This window comes from Eurosta solidaginis, chromosome 2 (assembly GCF_040869045.1).
Source record: "Eurosta solidaginis isolate ZX-2024a chromosome 2, ASM4086904v1, whole genome shotgun sequence".
Taxonomy (NCBI): Eukaryota; Metazoa; Arthropoda; class Insecta; order Diptera; family Tephritidae; genus Eurosta; species Eurosta solidaginis.
The window spans coordinates 287692418-287713570 of NC_090320.1; the positions used below are offsets into that span (position 1 = coordinate 287692418).

General features: G+C 34.9%; 1 protein-coding gene across 1 annotated transcript; it reads left to right on the forward strand.

Moving 5' to 3' along the window:
- The first annotated feature begins 9866 nt into the window (after positions 1 to 9866).
- On the forward strand, positions 9867 to 16421 carry LOC137241883 (odorant receptor Or2-like). Its single transcript, XM_067769243.1, has 7 exons — positions 9867 to 10184; positions 13198 to 13336; positions 13410 to 13677; positions 15645 to 15744; positions 15845 to 15946; positions 16043 to 16150; positions 16230 to 16421. Exons 1-7 carry the CDS (start codon positions 9867 to 9869, stop codon positions 16332 to 16334), a joined length of 1140 nt encoding a protein of 379 aa, XP_067625344.1. The 3' UTR covers positions 16335 to 16421.
- The last annotated feature ends 4732 nt before the right edge of the window (positions 16422 to 21153 follow it).

Here is a 21153-nt window from a genome sequence, read left to right on the forward strand (position 1 = left end):
GCTCTTGTGTTGCTCTCGGCTATTTTTATTTGTTTGATTTTCGTAAGTTGTAATTCTTGTTTTTGTATAAATTTTGTTGAATTTTTGTTTTACTTAATGTGTCTTTTCTTGGTTGCTATTATTCTTTACCCATGAAATTCCGTTCGTTCTCAGCTTATACCAATACACAATCACTATCATTACCGTTTACTCTTCTGATTTATTTTGCTACATTTCTCGCACTTTTCTTTTCAATTATGAGTAATCTTTTATAGTGCCTTTTCTTCCCCTTGTCTTTGCTCCTTTTTAACTGTCCCCTTTCTTTCGTTTCGGCCCTTTTCTACCTCTTCATCTGGTATTTATTTCATTAAGTTTCTATCTTGTTATTTCTCTGTATCACACCTTTTTCTTATTTTTTTCATGCTCCTATCATTTGTTTGTTTCTTCCGAATTTTCTCCCTTTTTTCTCTTCGCTCAGTTATCTTTATATTGTCTATTTCTTCACTTTTTCATGCTCTTATACATTCTTTCCTTCTTCCTTTATAGTGATTTCCTTTTTCTCATCTTTATCATTTCTTTCTTGTAGACTGTCACTGCTCTTTTTTCCTTTCATTTTCCCAGCTCTTATTTCACTGTTCCTCAAATTTTTTTATTCTTCTTCCAATATTTCTATAATACTTCCGTTTTTTTACTATTACACTGGCCGTCCAACCCTTCTTCTATGGCCCTTCCTCTCCTATTAAATTTCTGAATCCCCCTTTTCTTATTCCTTTTCATTTTGCTTAATTTGCTTTGATGTGTCTTAATCTTTTTTACGTCCCTTTATGTTCTTTTCTTTCATCTTGCTTTTCCTTTGGGTTTTGTTTTTATTCCTATCTGTCGTTTTTTCCTTCCCTTCTTTCTCTGCCCTTCTTCTTCTACCAATATTACCTTTCTTACACTTCTCTTAACTTTCACTCTCCTTTTAATTTAATCGATTTCTTTATCAATGCCTCATATTATTCTCCAAGCATCCATTCCTTCCTCCATGTTTTTCTACTATACATTTTTTTAACCTGTATTACATTCTTTTGAAATACTTTTCCAATGTTCTTTCCTTTTCCTTATTGGCTTCTTCTTTACATCGCATATCTCTTCCTTTCTAATATTTATGAGTCTCCCTTTTCCTCTTTTAGTCACATTATTCTCATTCCACTATCCGGTTTTATTTTAAATTTTAATTTTTGTTCTTTCTTCATTTAACTCACGTCCTTATTCTTATTTTAGTTCCAGAAACTGTTTCCATTATTTTTCTTCCTCTTTACCATATCTTTCAATTTACCGCTTTTATCTTCTGCATCTTCATCAACTAACTATTCAACTTTTTCCTCTTCTATTTCTATTTTTCTTCAGTTGTGTTTAATAATCTCGTTCTTTTTTCATTTTTTTTTTCATCGTGATTATCGCCCTCATCAATTTTATTTTAACTGTTATAACTATTATCATCAGCATTATCATCAAATAATATCATCCTCGTCTTAACCATCATCATCATATTATCATAATGAGCATCATCATTATCATCATCGTACCCATCATGATCATCATAACATCCTTTTCATCATCATCATCTTTATACATACATGACCATAACCCCCATCATCATCATTATTATTATCATTATCATCATCACTATGATCATTATCACCATCATCACCAAATCCTCTTCATCATCAATATTTCTATCATCAACATTATCATCATCTACATACATAAATGACCATCTCCCCCATTATCATCATTATTATTATTATTATTATCATCATCATCACCAAATCCTCTTCATCATCATCATTACTATCATCAACATTATCATCATCTACATACATAGATGACCATATCACCATTACTATCATCAACATTATCATCATCTACATACATAGATGACTATCTCCCCCATCATCATCATTATTATCTTCATTATCCTCATCACCGGTAATTGGTTTAATTACTATCAATATTATTATTGTCATCATTAGGATCATCATAATCACCACGAGCAATACATTATCATCATCTTTATCATGAACACCTTGATCTTCATCACCATCATCATTAACACCATAACCGTCGTCGCCACCATCATCTTGTTCATCATCAAAATTATATTCTAAAATGATCAACTTGCATTTAAGCACCTTAACATATTGCACCCTCATTCGTTTATTTCCATATTTATCATAGCTTTTTTCCTAATTTTTTCTCAGGAGCGCTTAAAAACATACATAAATGACAACAGCTGCTACTTTAATATAATTAAGTGTAATATATACCGAACCATAACACACTTTGCCTTGCTGATTTAGTAACAGAGATGCCTAGAACAATTTGGAAAAAAAATGGTTTTTTTTTTGTTTTTTGCTTTGTCGCATTGTTGGTTTTGCCTCGCGGTCAACGACAAAACAAAGTCACGACTTAATTCAATTATTGCTTACATTATTGTTGCATTTGTGGCCGCATTGTTGAAATATTAGCTGTGAGAGCCCTTAGTTTGGGGCTAAACAAGTTAGCATAAGCGACCTCATTTGCCAATGCACCCAACCTTCGTGCAAAAAAACTAAAACTCGACCAACCGACCGCAATTTTTAAACTCGCCACAAAAATGTGCATTTAAGTTGTAACAATATGTAATTGCAAATGTATAAAACTAGTTAGTTTTTGTTTTTGCTTCAGCATAATGGTAATAAGAGTATTCTTAAGTGGACAATAAAATTGCAAACATTTTATATGAAAAGTATTTTACTGCTAACAAAGCTGAGCGCAGTAAAAATCTGTCTATATTTTTGTATCGCTGAAGCTTCGTTCTTTTTAATTTCTAGCCACTTTGATTTGCTTGCAATGTTGCCTTTGTATATTGAGTCTTGTTTAATGCTTCTTACTAGTTTTCCCTCCCCATCTTATTACCATAGCTCAGTTTTCGCAGCTACTTTGGCAAGCAAATTTATTTTTTCTTTTTATTTAAATTATTTTATGTTTAGTAATTGCATAGTCAATAATTTCAGTCTCTCATTTTGAAAATATTCATTCATCATCAAAATCACTATCGACATTATCGTCATCATTAGCCTAAGTTCGTCATCATCATTACCATCATTGTTTTTTTCAATATCATCATCATAATCATCGTTATAATCATCATGGTCATCATCATAACCATTACATTGTTTTCGTTACTCTACCTCCCTGCCTCGCTCAGGCAATTGCATGGTAAAATCGCACAAATATAATAACATTGAATAACCTTAATGTTAGCGACAATGCTAATTAAACAATATTTTCAGCAACACGTTTATGGATGGATGTGTGTAGCGCTAAAATCTGCAATTTATTTTTCTATTGAGATTCACAGATTCAACAATATAATTAATTCAACTTACACTTGTGTTTAACTATGCAAATATAAGCTACTTGATTACAAAGATATTTATTGATAAAAATTTGATTATGCTGTTAATTTTAGTTTTTTAATGAAATACTTCCGCTCGCTTCCAAAGGCTCATTGAAAAGGAAAGCTGTTGATGTTAGCGGAGGACAATAGGTGAAAATGCACTGACAGCTGACGAGCGGGTTTGTTTCGTAAGCACAGGTCATGGCGCCGCGCTAACAACTCAACGGCGTGGATTTATCCACAATACCAGCGACGTAACACTTAACCCTTGCTGAAAGTATTATACACAACGTGAGCATCATTACTTAAGTAATTATCAGATCAAGAGCATTACTTACCTATTAAGCGTCACATCAAATGGTCCCAAGCGAAATTAGTTTATGCTCCACTCAGCCACAGAACTAATATGTGTTGTTATAAAATGAAAGCACAGACACATTGATATTAATGTTATGAAAATATTGTTCAAGGATCTGTATGTTCTAGCGCAGCGATATACTGAAGTGCAACGCACACAGCAATTGAAAGAAAATGGTCCATACTAATTTATTGTGATGCGTTATCATAGCAATAGTTGTATCCGCAAGCGTAACTGTAGACGTGACCTAAACCATAACTGTGGCCTTAATCGTAATCGTAATCATAACCGCAATATGTACGCTTACCATAGCAATGGTACATAACCACACGTACATAATGGTGAACATAACCACAGCCATAAACATAACCATAACTATAACCATAACTATAAACATAACCATAACCATAGCCATAACTATAACCATAGCCAAAAAAAAGCCATAACCATAACCATAACCTTAAAAAAAAAAATAAATAAATGTACGGCGCGATAACCTCCGAAGAGATCTAAGGCCGAGCTTCTCTTCCAAACTGCGTCGTGCTCCTCTTGATTTTCCCAACATGTTTTATGCCGGCTCCAAACGGCATCTGCAAGGCAGATGAGTTTTCACAGAGAGCTTTTCATGGCAGAAATACACCCGGAGCACTTGCCAAACACTGCCGAGGGGCGACCCCGCTTTGAAAAATTTTCTTCTAATTGAAACACTTTATTTCTAAAATTTTGATGTTGCTTGGCCCGGGGTGTGAACCCAGGGCATACGGTGTGGTAGGCGGAGCACGCTACCATCAAACCACGGTGGCCATAACCTTAACCTTAACAATAATCATAACGATAACTATAACCATAACCTTAACCATAACGATTACCATAACAATAAATATATTCATAGCCCTAAACATAAACATAACCAATATCATAATTTTAAAGATAATTATAACCTCAACCATATTCATAACCATCACCCTAACCACAACAGTAACAGTCAGCAAAGTCGTCGGAGTTCCATAACCATGGTCATGGCCGTAACTGTAACCAATAGTCTCACCATAGTAACGCTATATCCATAATTTATCCGAAACAAATGCTGAAGTGTTATCTATAACCCTTAAACTAAAGGTTAGCAAAACTCTAAACGTTAATATAACCGTGAAAATAAGTGTACTACGTCTAAGAAAGTTGCGCCTTTAGTAGAACGTATGCCGCCGTTGGGCGCCGCTGTTCCAGTAACACAACCAAGACAATACAGACAGTGCAGCGATGTTATGAAGTTCAACCCACACAGCGATTGACAGAAAATGGTCCATACCAATTTATTGTGATGTGTTATCATAGCAATAGCTGTATCCACAACCGTAACTGTAGATATGACCTAAACCATAACTGTGGCCTTAATCGTAATCATAATCAAAACAGCAATAAGTACCACTACCACAGCAATAGCAGGAATCGTGGATGTAGACCTTGTTCATAACCATAACCATAACCTATTAATAGCCATAAACATAACCATAACTATAACCACAACCATAACCTTAACCATAACCATATTCATAACCATAACAGTCAGCAAAGTCGTCGGAATGCCATAACCATGGTCATGGTCGTAACTGTAACCAATAGTCTCACCATATCAGCCCTATATCCATAATATAACCGTAACAAAAGCTAAAGTGTTATCCGTAACCCTTAAACTAAAGGTTAACAGAACTCTAAACGTTATCATAACCGTGGAAATAAGTAGAAGGAATGCCGGCGCTGGGTGCCGCTACTCTAGTAAGACAACCAAGACAACACACAACCTCAGTTATTAGAATATCAATCAAAATATCATGTAAATATATTACGTACATATATATCTACATGTAGGGAAGGATATATACATGAAATAAGTATGAGTATTTGTAATCTTAATAGTAATTTCAAAATATTTCCTATTTTCTTCGAAACAAATTTACTCAAAGCTCGCTCAACTCAAGCGTGTCGCCAATGATTAATTGCCTCAGATGTGAATTACTCAACACTGTAATATATGTTTGTACAAGCATTTATGTAGGGATATACATATATACATAAATACATAAGGACATAACAGAAAACTGATTCTGCAATTATAGTTCCTTCATGTTGTTGGTGGTCTCGGTTGGTAAGTGTCTGACAAAATGATTAATGTGCCATCATGTAGAGCGTAATGAATTCAAATGAAACATAATAATTGTATAATATATACATACTTACACACATACACTTATGCAAATATATTTGCATACTTCTAAAAATATATAAATTTATAATAATTTATGTAATGTATAATTATTCGTTTGCACTTTGCTGTATTGCTCATTCATTTGCGTCTAAAGGAGCTGGTGGTGTAAGTTTCCGGTTGAATGAAAGTACAGTCAATAAAAGTAAAAATTGGACGTTTTCTTCAAATTTTACCCTAAATTATGCTAACTGTGGTTCGAACTTTGTAAGAAAGTACGAGTAGGTAACCAAATTATCAGGATGACGGGCTTCAGACATATTCGTATTTCTGTTTGCTCGAACGAAAACCACCCTCTACATTTGAGAGATAATTAAATAAAAAATTCTAGGAGCGATATGCCCCCGAGGCGATTAAGAACTAACGAAACTTAACCCATGGTTGAGGCGACCACGCAGAGAGTTCGACTTTTAACTGACCTAGTTTCTAACCAGTCACGGTTACTTTTGCAAATATTTGCAATGTAGAAAACCCCAACTGCCTGTACTGTGGAAAATTAGGCGACACACCTTTTTGGAAAACGAAGACTTCTCAGAACAGCAAAGGAGGTTAGACGAGATACTTGGCGACCTATTCCCGGACAGTGTCATCAATAACATGACCTGCCGAACGACAGATGGGATGCCTAGCCAGTTAGCGGGAGAGTAGCCATAGAGCTGAGATGGCGCGCACACATTCCTAAAGTAATGGTAAAGCGGTATAAGGTATGGGGAAAATTACGCAGGCGGTTGGAGGTTAGGTTCTTCGTGTGGAAGAAGAGTCTCGCAGTGAGGCCAAACTTCCCGGTCAATGCATAAAGCACTTCCTACTTCCACGAAACTAAAAAACAAAAAAACTGTGTCTAAATTTTACAGTTTCACAGTCAAACAAGGAAATTAAAGACTAAAAGATTCAACGGTAAATATACGAGAACATATGCTTTCGAATATTGCAGATATTGTTGTCTGAAAAATTCGAAGAGATCAGTTGTATATATAGCATATGTCCCCTACAACCGATTGTTCAGATAAGAAACTTTTCGTAATTTCTGCCCTATTTTAACAGCTAGAAGCTTCAAATTTCATGCTTACAATAATGCTTACTTATATAGCATATATTGTTGTCTCAAAAAATCATAGAGATCGGTGGTATATATATTATATATCCCATTTCTGCCCCCTTTTCAACGGCTAGAAGCTTTAAATTTTCGAGATATGAAAATGAAAATTTATAAAAATTGTATTAAATAAATAAGAAAATAATTTCAGTCGACACGATTATGTTGCAGAAGGGTCATGTGTTGCCGACACACCAACGTACAAATGAACAGACATACACAAAAACACACAGACATACATGTATATATAAATATGTACATGCAATTTACATGGAAACATATGTACATAAGTATATCTAGATATCTGACTTTTAGCCTTAATTAATGCGGATCAAGAGCAGCTGTGTCAATTGCGAAGTCAAATATATTGACGGATGGATAGCAGCACATGCATATGAAATTGTATGTGGGTGTGAGTTAATGTTTCATAGCCATGTAAATTGCTTTAGCTGCGCCCAACGCTTGGGTGCTAAATATGACTGCATTCGTTTATGTTTTGGCATGTTAAAGATATTTATGGGTGTAAAATTGTTGTAAAAATATCAGCTTAATGGAATTTTAAGGTCGACGTTGCCGTTGTCCAAAAGCTGTGTAAAATTATTTACGAATATTAACTGGCAGCAAGTTTAAATTACAGTTTAAATAATTTTTCTTTTATTCTTGAATTGTTGTTTATTCCCTGTGAATATGAGGTTGAAGTAAACGGGTTGGTTTTAGAGATTGAAGCTTAAGTAAAGAGAGTACTATCTCCGTATTTCGAACTTAGCTTCCAAAAAATAGATATCGGCTTTCGAAGTTCAAATGAAAGGTGTTAATGATTATTTAAAACGTAGTGGGCCTTAGTTCTACAGGTGGACACCTTTTCGAGATATCGCAATAAGGGTGGACCAGGGGTGACTCTAGAATGTGTTTGTACGATATGGATATCAAATTAAAAGTATTAATGAGGGTTTTAAAAGGGAGTAGCCCTTAGTTGTATATGTGAAGGCGTTTTCGAGATATTGACCAAAATGTGGACCAGGGTGACCCAGAATATCTTCTGTCGGGTACCGCTAATTTATTTATATATGTCATACCACGAACAGTATGCCTGCCAAGATTCCAAGGGCTTTTGATTTCGCCCTGCAGAACTTTTTCATTTTCTTCTACTTAGTATGGTAGGTGTCACACCCATTTTACAAAGTTTTTTCTAAAGTTATATTTTGTGTCAATAAACCAATCCCATTATCATGTTTCATCTCTTTTTTCATATTTGGTACAGAATTATGGCATTTTTTTAATTTTTCGTAATTTTCGATATCGGAAAAGTGGGCGTGGTCATAGTCGGATTTCGGCCATATTTTATACCAAGATAAAGTGACTTCAGATAAGTACGTGAACTAAGGTTAGTTAAGATATATCATTTTTTGCGCAAGTTACCGTGTTAAGAGCCGAGCGGAAGGACAGACGGTCGACTGTGTATAAAAACTGGACGTGGCTTCAACCGATTTCACCCATTTTCACAGAAAACAGTTATCGTCATAGAATCTTTGTCCCTACCAAATTTCACAAGGATTGGTAAATTTTTGTTCAACTTATGGCATTAAAAGTATTCTAAACGAATTAAATGAAAAAGGGCGGAGTTACGCCCATTTTGAAATTTTCTTTTATCTTTGTATTTTGTTGCACCATATCATTACTGGAGTCGAACGTTGACATAATTTACTTTTATTCTGTAAAGATATTAAATTTTTTGTTAAAATTTTACTTAAAAAAAAATTTTTTTTAAAAGTGGGCGTGTTCGTCATCCGATTTCACATATTTTTATTTTGCATATATACAGTAATAGGAGTAACGTGCCTACCAAATTTTATCATGATATCTTCAACGACTGCCATATTACAGCTTGCAAAACTTTTAAATTACCTTCTTTTAAAAGTGGGCGGTGCCACGCCCATTGTCCAAAATTTTTCTAATTTTCTATTTTTCGTCATAAGTTCAACGCACCTACCAAGTTTCATCGCTTTATCCGTCTTTGGTAATGAATTATCGCACTTTTTCGGTTTTTCGAAATTTTCGATATCGAAAAAGTGGGCGTGGTTGTAGTCCGATTTCGTTCATTTTAAATAGCGATCTGAGGTGAGTGTCCAGGAACCTACACACCAAATTTCATCAAGATACCTCATAATTTAATCAAGTTATCGTGTATACAGATGGACGGACGGACGGACGGACGGACATGGCTAAATGAATTTTTTTTTTTCACCCAGATCATTTTGATATATAGAAGTCTATATCTATCTCGATTAGTTTATGCCGTTACGTATTACCGTTATGCGAACAAACAAAAGCATCTCAAAACAATCTGCAGAAACATCTATCTTGAAAGAAGAGATGCATCTATCATGGTCAAATATAAATTTTCTTATATGGAGTTCATTCGGCTTTATTTTTGACGATATAGAATAATTTATATCGTCTTCAGTTGTTTCATTAAACAAAAAAAAATAAGCCATTAAACGCATTACACATTTTTTCCACACTTAACTAAATTGTTGCAATTTATTTAAGTGAAACAATTTGATGTAATTACCAAAGCGCTAAATTATTGCACCTTTAAACAAATCTACAAAACGTTTTGCACTTTAATCGAAGTATAGAATTCAATAAATAGATTCACTTTCCTTTCATACCGTCGTCCGAGTACGAGCATTTATCACTTTAATTTGATTATTGTAGCTAAAAGAACGCGTAGAAAGTGAAAATGCAGCGGCACACTTTTCAAAATTTGAAATTATTTTCTGTAAATGTGAAAATGTTTGTAAAATTTGGTATAATTGGTTCATCCAATAATTTGGGCAAGTTTCTTGTTGCTTTTGTACCGTTTGTAACAAATATTGGACAACTCATCAATTTATATATGACTTGGGGTGATGATATTGAAATTAGTGAAATGGGCATGAATTATTTTATGTGGTGCGTCACTGCGAATGGTTTATTGAGACATTTAACAATGACGCGTAAGGATAAAAAAATTTTGAAATTTTTGAAATGCATTGAAAATTGGCATAAGGATATTGAGGTGAGTCACATTATTATATACTAGCTCTTAGCAGCGGCTCCGTCCACAAGAAGAAAATAAAACAGCCGAAATTTTATTTTGAAATAGTCACTAATAGTCGAGATGAGAATGCAAAGAATCGCGAAATAATCGAAATGATCTGAAAGTAATCCTTACTCATAAAACATAATGAACCAAAGATTGTTGTGAAATTCGAAAAATGATACTGAAGATGGTACAACAACGAAAATGGTCTGTCTCCAAGCCAAATTTGACAAAATATGGCGAAAATCGTTCCAATTAAAATCAATTTAAAATTATGTTTCATTTTCTAATAAAAAGAGTATGTCATTTTGTATACGATTTTGGTTTCGCTTCCAGTTCGGGTTTCTATTTCTACTTCGAATTATTTATAAGTCTCTAAAGAAAAAGCCGGTACCTTGTGTTTTGGTTTGGACTTTGATCTTAATTAAGGTTCTTTTCAAGCTTCTGTTTCAAATTCGGCTTCTGATTCAAACTGCGTTTCGATTTTTATTTATTTATGAATTTTTTCATTACTTGTTTCCCGTTTCGTTTCTGTGACCCTTAAGTTTTAATTTTTTGTCTCAGTTCCAGTTAATATTTTAGATCTCTTCCTTCCCTCTTCTTTGCATCAATATGTAAAACTGGTTTCAAATACTGTTCCTCTTCTAGTTCGGGTTCCAGACTTAATTTTCTTAACAAACCCCTGAAACCAGTTCTACTTCGACTTTGGTTTCGATTTTGCTTCATGTTTTGGCTTCTGGTTCGTTCTCTCTTCCAATTTCGTTTCATGTTTAAATTTCGTTTACCGCTTGAGTTTCGATTCTTGTTTCAGTTTTGTTTAGTGTTAAAATTTAGTTGTTTATTCTAGTTTCGTTTCTTTTTCAAGATTCTTTTCTGGTTGCAGTTCTATTAATCTCCGCATTATTTCAATTAAATTTTTTGTTTTTCAACCCTTTTAATGTTCCAGGCTAATGTGTTCTAGTTTTGTTACCTTTTGCAGTTGATTTTCATATTCTAGTTTCTTTTGCTATTCCAGTTTTCTTTTCTGTTCAAGTTCCTTTTCCAGTTCCAGTTTTGTTTCTTTTGAAGTTTAGTTTCCAATTCAATTTCTTTTACTGTCCAGAGCTCTTTTCGTTTTCTGTTCCCGTTTTGTTTCCGGTTCAAGTGGCGTTTCCTGTTTCAATTTTGTTCCCCCGTTCCAATTTTGTCTCCTGTTTTGAGTTGTGTCCAGGTTTCATTTCCAGTTTCAATTTCTTTTCTTGTCCCAGTTCTCGCTTCCTTAAGTTTTTTTTTTATAAAATTCGAGTTTTTGATGTCTACCTACACGCTTGCAAGGGTTAAAATCCGCTAACACATATAGATTCTTCCAATATTTTCAGCCGCACCACATACATTTCTAACGATCAGTGCCTAAATAAAAAAATAAATAGTTGGCGCGATTTGTCTTGAAGAAGATTAAGGCCGACCTTTTCTTCCAATTTGTGTCTTGATCTTTTTTATGTTCCCATTAAACTGGGCGCGAGCTACATGTTATATTCTCGATATCTGGCGGGAAATAGTGTGTGCCCAGTCTTGCCTAACTGATGCTACGTATACATGTCCAAAACTGGCTGCAAATGACCATCGGAGCTCCCAAGTCTCTTGCATGGGTCAAGTCCGCTTCACACGTACCAGCGCGGACTAAGAAATTCTCGTGACAGTTATCAGAAAGATTGTTATAGCCTGGTAACCGATAATCCTAAAAAAGGTTCACATAGTGATTGATCTCATTGTATTTGGTGCTGAACTGTACAGCATCCCGTTTACCACGTAAGCCTTCGACTGAAAGACACTACTAAATCGATAGCCTTAGTTCCAGGCTAACTTCGAGGTCGGCAAAACCAGAGCCCTACACTCAGAGAAAAATCGTTCTAAAACGAACGATACAAGTTCAAAATTAAGTAAATTCGTTGACAAAAGTCTATTAAGTATGTTTTTTCTTAACTCGTGACTGATAAGATTATTTTAAGAACAGTTTTTTCAAGTACACCGTTTGTATTTTATGACCAGTTTGGTATTGATTTGTGAACCTTCTATGCTCATTTCAAGTACTACTTGGGCTTGATTTAAGATTTTTCGTTTTCACGCTTAGAGAAAGATTTGTGGTCGATTCAACATTTTTCGGTCTCAATTCAAAAACGGTTTGTGCTTGATCTTTGAGGGGGAGTGGGAAGGTAATTTTTTCTATTAGTACCCATTTATTTATTTTTTATTAATAATAATTTTTTTGTCATTAATAAAAAATATTAATAACAAAAAAACTATTATTAAAACCCAAAAGATGAAAAAACGTATAATATGAATTTTTCATATATTTCTCTTATTGAGAAACTCTTCTTATTTAATGATGCAATCTGAATATATAATTAAAACATTTGCATGGAAGTGAACGAAAAATAAGAGTTAAAAAATAGAACATACAAAAATTGTTTTAAGAAACAGAGTTTGACGGTGATCGAATTCGCGCCACACGATCGCAACCGCACCACCATAGCCGCTGGGCCACTATAACTGCTTGATAGCTTGTGCCAAATCTTGTATTTAACATTGTCGTGTACACGAATTGTACCGTTTCTTTTTTCTTGTATTTAATTTAAGAACATCGTTCTCATTAATAGAACATTTGTTCATATTTTAAGATCAGCAGTTCGGTTTTCAAGAAAATGGTGTCAGTTCAAGAACAAGGTTGCTGTTTTAAGAACAGTTCGTTCGTTTTTCAAGAACAAAAGAGTAAGAACATGAAAAGCTTGAATTGAGTCCGGTGGTGCTGGATTTTAGAACGGCGTTTTTCTCTGAGTGTACTCAAGATGAGCTTCCTGCCACACTAATTCCTTTAGTTTATATTAATCGAGAGGCTAGGAACTGAGGCCTTTGTGAGCATTGAAGAATGTTCCAGTTTCGCTGTGTAGAATAATGTATATATTCAAATTAAAACTAACAAATTTGCTTTCTTTGTACTTCCCCATCGCAGCGCTATGACGATCCGTATATACTACAACAACTGCAAAATATTACCAATGACGTTTCGAAATTTACATTGTTTGGCTTTATTGCCGGATCACTTTGCGCATTATTTGCCGACCTTTATCCACTCGTATACGATCATCGTAGTAAGTATTAAGTTTTATTGTTCTCACATTTTGTGAGACGTGATTTAATAAATCTCTTTCTCGTATCTACTAGAACTACCTATGGACGTTCATTACCCATTTGCCAAAATCAAAGAGATGCCGTTATATGGAATTTCATATTTCATACAAGTCATTATATTGACACCCCTCGCCATTGCCAATTATCTACCCTTCACGAATCTTTTGATCACTTTTTTTATGTTTGGTCGAGTTGTACTTTTGGATCTGCAATACAAACTAAGTCATATCAATGCACAAAATGAGACGAAAATGCTTCGAGATTTTAAGGAATGTATGGCATATCATAACAAAATAATTGAGTAAGTAAAATGTACTTATTATATTGAACTAACGTCAAATTAGAGTGAAGATGGATATCAAGTCTTCATCCTCTTATTTTCCCAACTCATCAGGGGTGTCTCTCTTCCTTTGCTAACGAATTTCAGTGTCGAAGGAATAATTAGAGCCAAAGAAATGACCTAAGGAATAACTTTTATATTTCGAGAGAAATAAAAAACTCGAAAAATAACTTTTATTTCCATGGTGAAAAAAAATTGGAAAACTGAAAACACAACTGCTATTTTCATAGCAAAATAAAAAACTCGAACAGTAACAGTTATCCTCCAAAGAAAACAAAATTTTCAAAAAATAACTGTATTTTTTTAGTAGAATTAAAATATCAAAATATAGCTGTTATTTTCCAAGTAAAATAAGAAACTCAATGACATGTAAAAACTAGAAAAACCATAAACTAAGAAGCCTTTTTTGTAATCATCTTTATAAATGAAATCTGTTCGATAGGAGATATATCAGCGGCTATGAAAATGGTAATTTGGACTTGGGTTTACTACGCTCAAGTCTGAATTTCAATTTGGAGGCATCTGCTCGACCGATCAGGTACATTCCCTGATAATAAAGTCCTTAACATGTTTTCCATAGTCGTCCCAATAAAAGAGATTTGTCAAACGAAATTTGTTCTGTTCTTTCATTGGCCGTTGGATATAGGGGGATGGTCCTATTATCGGCACACAATCTGGTTTCCGGATCGAGAAATAAACACATTTATATAGCGGGGCACTTGATCTAAGATAGACACTCGCTTGCAGCCACATTCTACGTTTATCGGACGCTGCAAACAACGGTGAGCTCTTGAGCCGAATATTTTGGCGGGGAGCCTAGTAATACGAACCTTCCCTTTAAAGTATATTGTTGCTCTGAAAATTACTGCGAAACTGGTTACATAATTCTAAACGTTATCCAAATTTTCTAAATATTCGATAAGTGCCAATTGGCAAATTACAACGCAAGCGGTTTCCAATTTGGTTTGACTTTTTTGAATAGTTCGGATTTTTTCATTTTATAAACTTTTAAAAAACGTACAATCCCGAAATCTTTGCTGAAACTCTATTTCAGGATTTTGTCGTCGAAGAACTCCCTATCTGAAAATTTGTTTAAAAAACCCCATATCTTAGCTAAAATCGACTAAATAAATTATCCCCCCACCTTAGCTGCAAATTCGAAAACGTTAAACTTCAGTTAAAGAAACCTCTAAAGCCGGACGCCCTATCTAACGTCAAACTGCTTCGAATTTATGCTTAGATAGAGCGTTCTAAAACCAAGTTCTGATATTTTTAAACAAATTCTGAAAAATGCGTTTTTCAATAGTTTTCTAAGATAGAGCGCTGTTGAAACGGCACCTGAGATGGGGTGATATTTAAGTCAGCACTCGAAATTCAATACATTTTGAACTAAGGCAGTACGAAAAAGTTCTGATTTAGAGAGTTTTTAAAATAAATTCTAAGATTTGGGCGCAATTCATGTTCTGTAAAGAAAGTTCAAACTAATTTTTTGAAAATTGCAAAGCTTACAAACGGCGATGGTTACCCGTACATGTTTTTCAATTTCACTTCTTCATCAGCTAGCTTCTCGGGAGCTAAGTATTGAACTCGAAATCTCCAACATTCATACTTTTTACTAGTGTAAAGGCACTCAGCTATATGAATGCCCCGCTGCTCGCAGGCAATACTTAGAGACCAATTGAAAAGCGAGTAGCGTAGCCTGGATATGGCTGCGTGGTTAAGGGCCTTGACACTAGTATAAAGTATGAATGTTTGAGATTTCGAGTTCAGTACTTAGCTCCCCAGAAGCTAGCTGATGAAGAAGTGAAATTCAAAAACAGATAAATATTTTTTAAAGATTCCAAATTTTGTTTAACAAAAGTTCTTTAGTAACGGAATTAAAAAAAAAAATTATTATGAAAATTTACCTAGCTCGTTTTTCGTTTTAGCTTTCGTAACGATCTAGAAGAATTGGTTTCTATTAATGGCCTATTTGATGTGGCTCTCTTCGGTGCAATGCTTTGTATGACACTTTTCTTTATTTCAATTGTGAGTATAATTGGAGTTACGCAAGCAAAATTTAACAAATTTAATGTCAAATTTTTTTTTAATTTTCCAACCTTTTTCCTTTATTCTCGCATTTTACCAGGAGCAAGATTTCAAATTAATACTCGTCGCTATGACTTTCATGTTTATACCGTTTTATTTATTTTGCATTACGTACTATTATTCAAATAAATTTACTGTTGAGGTATGTATGTATGTATGTAGCAGTCTTAATGCATATTAAGTTATGATTAATTATGTATATAAATTTGTTTTTTGCTGTTTTCTTTTCATTTTCCAGAGCCTTGAAGTTGCCAACGCAGCTTACAATACGCCCTGGTATGAAGGAAACTTGGAGATGCGCAAATGTGTCATGGTCATGATTGCCAAAAGTCAACGTCCGTTAGAAGTATTTCAAGTGCAGCCAGCTATAATTTTTGTCTACATTTATACGGTGTTTTTTCTTGTTTTTTTTCTTTTAATTTCAGATTACTGCTGGTGGTTTATATCCAATGACCTTGGCTAATTTTCAATCGCTTCTAAAAGTTTCATATTCATATTTTACGTTGCTTCAGCGTTTTAATCAAAAATAATTTTATGTGATAGGTTTCACAAAGTATTGTACTTAGTTTTATATATGCGCGATTCCCAAATAAGGTCCACCACGAACGGAAAATCAAAAATTGTCAGACATGTATGTAGTTATGTGTACTCCTTTACAAAAATAAAATAAGTTTTTCCGAAAAGTTCGGTTAATATACATATTGCAGCGAATTTAAAGAAATACCGCTTTTTCCACTTTCTGCTAACGTTCGAATCGCTAAACTGTTGAATAAATAACTCCAATATTCAATAATGCAAAATGGTCTTTATTAGACTGCTTTGCAGATACTTCACAATAACACATACTTCACAACCAATAGCGTGCTTAAATCAAACTGAAAACTGACTACTCAGCTTGTGCTGCTTTTATACTCTCTGCCCAAATGTGTAGACATTTCTTTATCTAGAATCCTCTACCTGGTCACCAGCCATACGTGCATGTGTTTGTAGTGTGTAACCATATGCGTGTGCATATGTGAGTACTACTTTGGCTGATAATGACATGCGTTTGGAGCATCTCTCTTCTGCTTCTATGTATGTGAGTAAATGATGACTGATACACAAGAGTGTCAGCTTACTTTATTGTTGTTGTGCCTTTATTTACTTCGTATCAGCTTAGTGATATGAATCAATTAGTGATTTAGTGACGTGAATCAATTAGTGATGCTAATATTCGTCACAATATATAATTGGGTATTTTTTTTTTTTTTTTTGCGGGTAGGCTGAAAAACGCCTAATGCACCATACTTCGTGTGTCCGTAGACTAAAAAACAGCCCCGTTCTGGAACCGTCGCCCACTCCGGCACCTACTGTTTTCCCTGCGTCCAGGTTCCCGCTATTTGCTCTGAGTATCCATTTAATTTCCACTGCTTCGCATGCGCATTTCTCTGCGCTCCCTCTCAGCATCCATCAGGCGTGTCATTACTATAAATGCCATTTTGCTCACTGCAGTCCAGCACTCTTTCCTGTTGCACATATGTGATACTAAATTTCTCGTGGTAGGTTACTCCCCAAAGACTCCATGCAACGTGAGTCTTTCTTCGTGGAAACGGGGGCAGTGGAGCATGACGTGTGCTACATTTTCTAACTCCGTGGTACACATTGGGCAATGAGGATCTTCCTCTATCCTACGCTTCCATAAATACTCTTTGAAACCGCCATGTCCACTCATTATCTGCGTGATATGGTAGTTCAGTTCGCCGTACTTCCGCTCATTCCATTGAGCTATGTTCCAAACTAATATGGAAGTCCAACGCCCTTTACTCGAGGCCTCCCCCCGTTCTTGCCAATTAGCTATTGTTTGTGTCCTTGCTCTTTTCTTGTCTTCTTCAGATGGTCGCTCGCTATTAGTGGGTCTAATATTATTGGGTCTAAAATTTCTTAAGAAAACGATACTATTGGACGAGTTAAAGCATTTCTACAACAAAAGTACGATAGTTAGACTGCATAAAAAACCGAGTTCTGTCGATGCTGAAAAAGACACCTTTTAAAATTGACTAGAGAAAAAATTCGAGCTCTGCTTCTTCCTTACGTTACAATTCGTTCTTCCCACTCATGGAAAAAGGCGCCTTTGACATCGTGATCAGGCACTTCAAACTCCACCATCTAATATGCCCTAACTGTAGGAGGCAAATCGGTCATTTGACGCACCTGGAAGGTACGGCCGGTGTGAGCCTGTTTCAGTGGGCTTGGGTAGGGGTTTCCTAACCCCGGATTTCGAGGTCGTGTTGGAAATTCTAGCTATGCAGATTTTGTTTACTCGACAAGACCTCAAGTTTTAGATAGTATGTCTCGCAAAAGGATGAATTTTCAACGTCATATAATATTATTCATTAAGGAAAAATTTTCGCGTTTTTTATGTCGTGTCCGTGTTTTAAGTTTGATTTACATAGTTTCAGTTACAAAGCTCATTGAATTTTTTTCTTAAAATATTGAAAATAAAAAGAAATTGAATAAAAGTTGCTATTTTTGTGTTCGCTGCTGTAAGTAATTTTGCAAATATTTAATAACAATTTATAAAAGAACCAAAAACAATTAGCACTATATGCAAATATTTTATCTATTAATATTTGCTTGTGTTAAGAAATTCAAAAGCTTATGAATCTCAATGATAATACGTAAAATTAAATAGCGAGTTTTCCGAACTTGTTATCATCATCTTCATAAGCTGATTATGGGATTAAGTCAATCATCGCTGCCTGCCAAAAATGGCATACTACTTACATACATACATATATCATATCACCCCACCACCCGAAGTCAAGGTGTTAAAATACTCGAGATTATGGCTGAGGTATCAGCTGATCTCTAACCGTCCACCCTGATTCCGTACAAGTTATTATATGAATGCCATCTCAGCGGATAAGTCACCAATTATGTCCATTCATAATTTTGGTACAAAATCTTAGGAACAAAAACCTACAAACCTACCTATTGTCCTATCAGGAGCCAGGTTTAGCCAGTGGCGGAACCAATAATTTAGACAGCAATTATACACCACGTAAACAACAATCGACAACAGTCGATCCCTAGAATAGACCCTGAGCATTTCTAAGAGATGCATATCAGAACGGCTTCGGAGTAACCTGTAGTGGCTCTGGTGAATTGGACTGCAAACAATGGCAAATTCGTATTGAAGAAGTAGGGTTGCGATTGAAGCAAGGTTATGTTAAATAGTCATAAAAAAATATTTGTGATGGCCAACCAAAGGATAATTTCCCCACTTTCTACTTGGAGAAGGCCGTCCGCAACTGCTTTGTGTTAAAGTGCCATTTTACTTTTCAGCCCAACGACTTCTTGGAAAGATGCCTGCAGGCTATTATCTTGGAGGAACTAATACATATCTAAGCCAGTTGATACCAGCTGCTGATATTCCATGAAGACCTCGGACTCAGGTAAGGATCCCAAGTACGTAAGTAGACAGTGTGAGTCTGTTAAAATATTTGCACGCACACAATCGCAAGGTGTTTGTGGATTGGATGCTCAAGCCAAATAAATCTGGCGAAACAGTCAAATAACCAAGGATAGCATTCATCAGCTGAAATGCTGATTTTACCCTCCTTTTCGACGTTCGGCCAATATGACTGTCTTATTTCCTCAGGAGTAAGATGAGGAACGTGATAATGTCGACAACACCAACAAGCTTCGGGGGAACTTGTATCCCATGGCATAATTCTCGTCAGGGGCTTTGCTAGTTTATTCTTTCGAAGTGGTGTTTTTATCTGTCAGATTAAAAGCGCAGCGAATAACTTAGATGTGGAATGGATGATTAATAACACCTTTATCCAGTAAAAGCTCTTATAAACAGAATTTCGGGTGGAAATTTCATTTAAAAAGCTTTATAATTTAATTTTTATCTGTTATGAACATGGGGTATATATGTATATGTATATATAAAATAATGATGTTAATAATTCGATAAAGGGAGATCAATGCAAAAAATAGCACTGAAAATGACGCAACACTTTAACCGGTTTATCTCCATCTCAAACTCTACAGGACATGATGGAAAATCGTTCGGTTCAAGCCTTTCGTAAACAACCCGATTAAAATAACTTACTTCAGATTCAAAACGCCACCTAGAATGGCACCAATCTAAAACCTGTTTGTTTGAAAACAAAACTTGACACCGGATGGCGGAAAGTCGATCAAATGTGCACCAGCTTTCCACACCTAAACAAAATTATAAGTTTCAAACTATAAATGCACTGAGGATGGCACGATTCCTAGACCACTTTGCTTCCAAAGCACATTGGACAAAGGATGACAAAAATTGCTTCAAGAAACATAAACTGTCCACCCAACTGAAAATCGACATAAAATAATTATGCATTTCAAATTCAAAATCACACTGAAGATGGCACAGGATCGAAATCTTCAAACCAAATTTAAGAAAGTATGACGCAAAAACGTTCCAACTTTCTTTTAGTTTCCGTCTACAGAAAATCAACAAAATAAAATTATTCATTACAAATTCTAAATAGCACTGAAGATGGCACAACGGTTAAACCGGTTTGCCTCCAAACAAATTTGAATAATTGATGACGGAAACCCATTTAAACTTACGTCAAACAAAGTAATACGTTTTCAATGCTTAAGTTAATAAGAGAAAGCTTTTTGCATGTTTTTATAAAGGTGAAACCTCCCCAGAAAATTATAACCAAACTTTTAAGCTAGAGTGCTGGTAAAATATTTTCCGATTAAAGAAAGCCCACTGTATCAAATATAATTTAAGTATTTAACCAAATAAATTAGTGTTGTCACACTTTTGTTACTTTGAAAGCTCTATTGAATACATTTTTGTTGTCATGCGTTTACGTAAATCTGAAATAACTTAAAATGCGGCTACCAAAAACTTTACAGCCATTACAAAATTAAGCGTCAATTAAAATGCAAATGAGTTTGAAGCCACAGCACACTAAGTGAGGGCACATTGCAGTGCTATTTGTAAATTTTATAAAACATAACTTTTCACACTTGAAAGCTACGCTGCTCAGTTGGTGAACTTAAACATTTCCAAAGACTTATGCCATTTGTAATGCGAAGTGGCTAGTTATGGGCACAGAGCCCAGGCGCTTTTAGTCAAATGAAATTACGCTTCTAATAATACAGCTTGCGTAGTGTATAAGTAAGATACGTGCTCACTTATGTGTGCGTAAATTAATGGAAAGAAATAAATAGCAAAATGAGCTTTCGGACAAAAGATTGTGGGAATATGTTTGTATAATTTCATAGGAATCAGTGTAATTTTATTTGTTTCTAGGATACAAAGTGAGGTCTAAAGCTGGGCTTTGAGAAAGAGTGGGAACT

Bases quoted from the DNA above. Each gene is read 5' to 3' on its own strand.
- LOC137241883 (XM_067769243.1), top strand. From the start codon at position 9,867: ATGCAGCGGCACACTTTTCAAAATTTGAAATTATTTTCTGTAAATGTG. The intron at 10,185-13,197 runs GTGAGTCACATT...TCCCCATCGCAG, and splicing joins ATTGGCATAAGGATATTGAG to CGCTATGACGATCCGTATAT. The intron at 16,151-16,229 runs GTATTTCAAGTG...TTTTAATTTCAG, and splicing joins AAAGTCAACGTCCGTTAGAA to ATTACTGCTGGTGGTTTATA.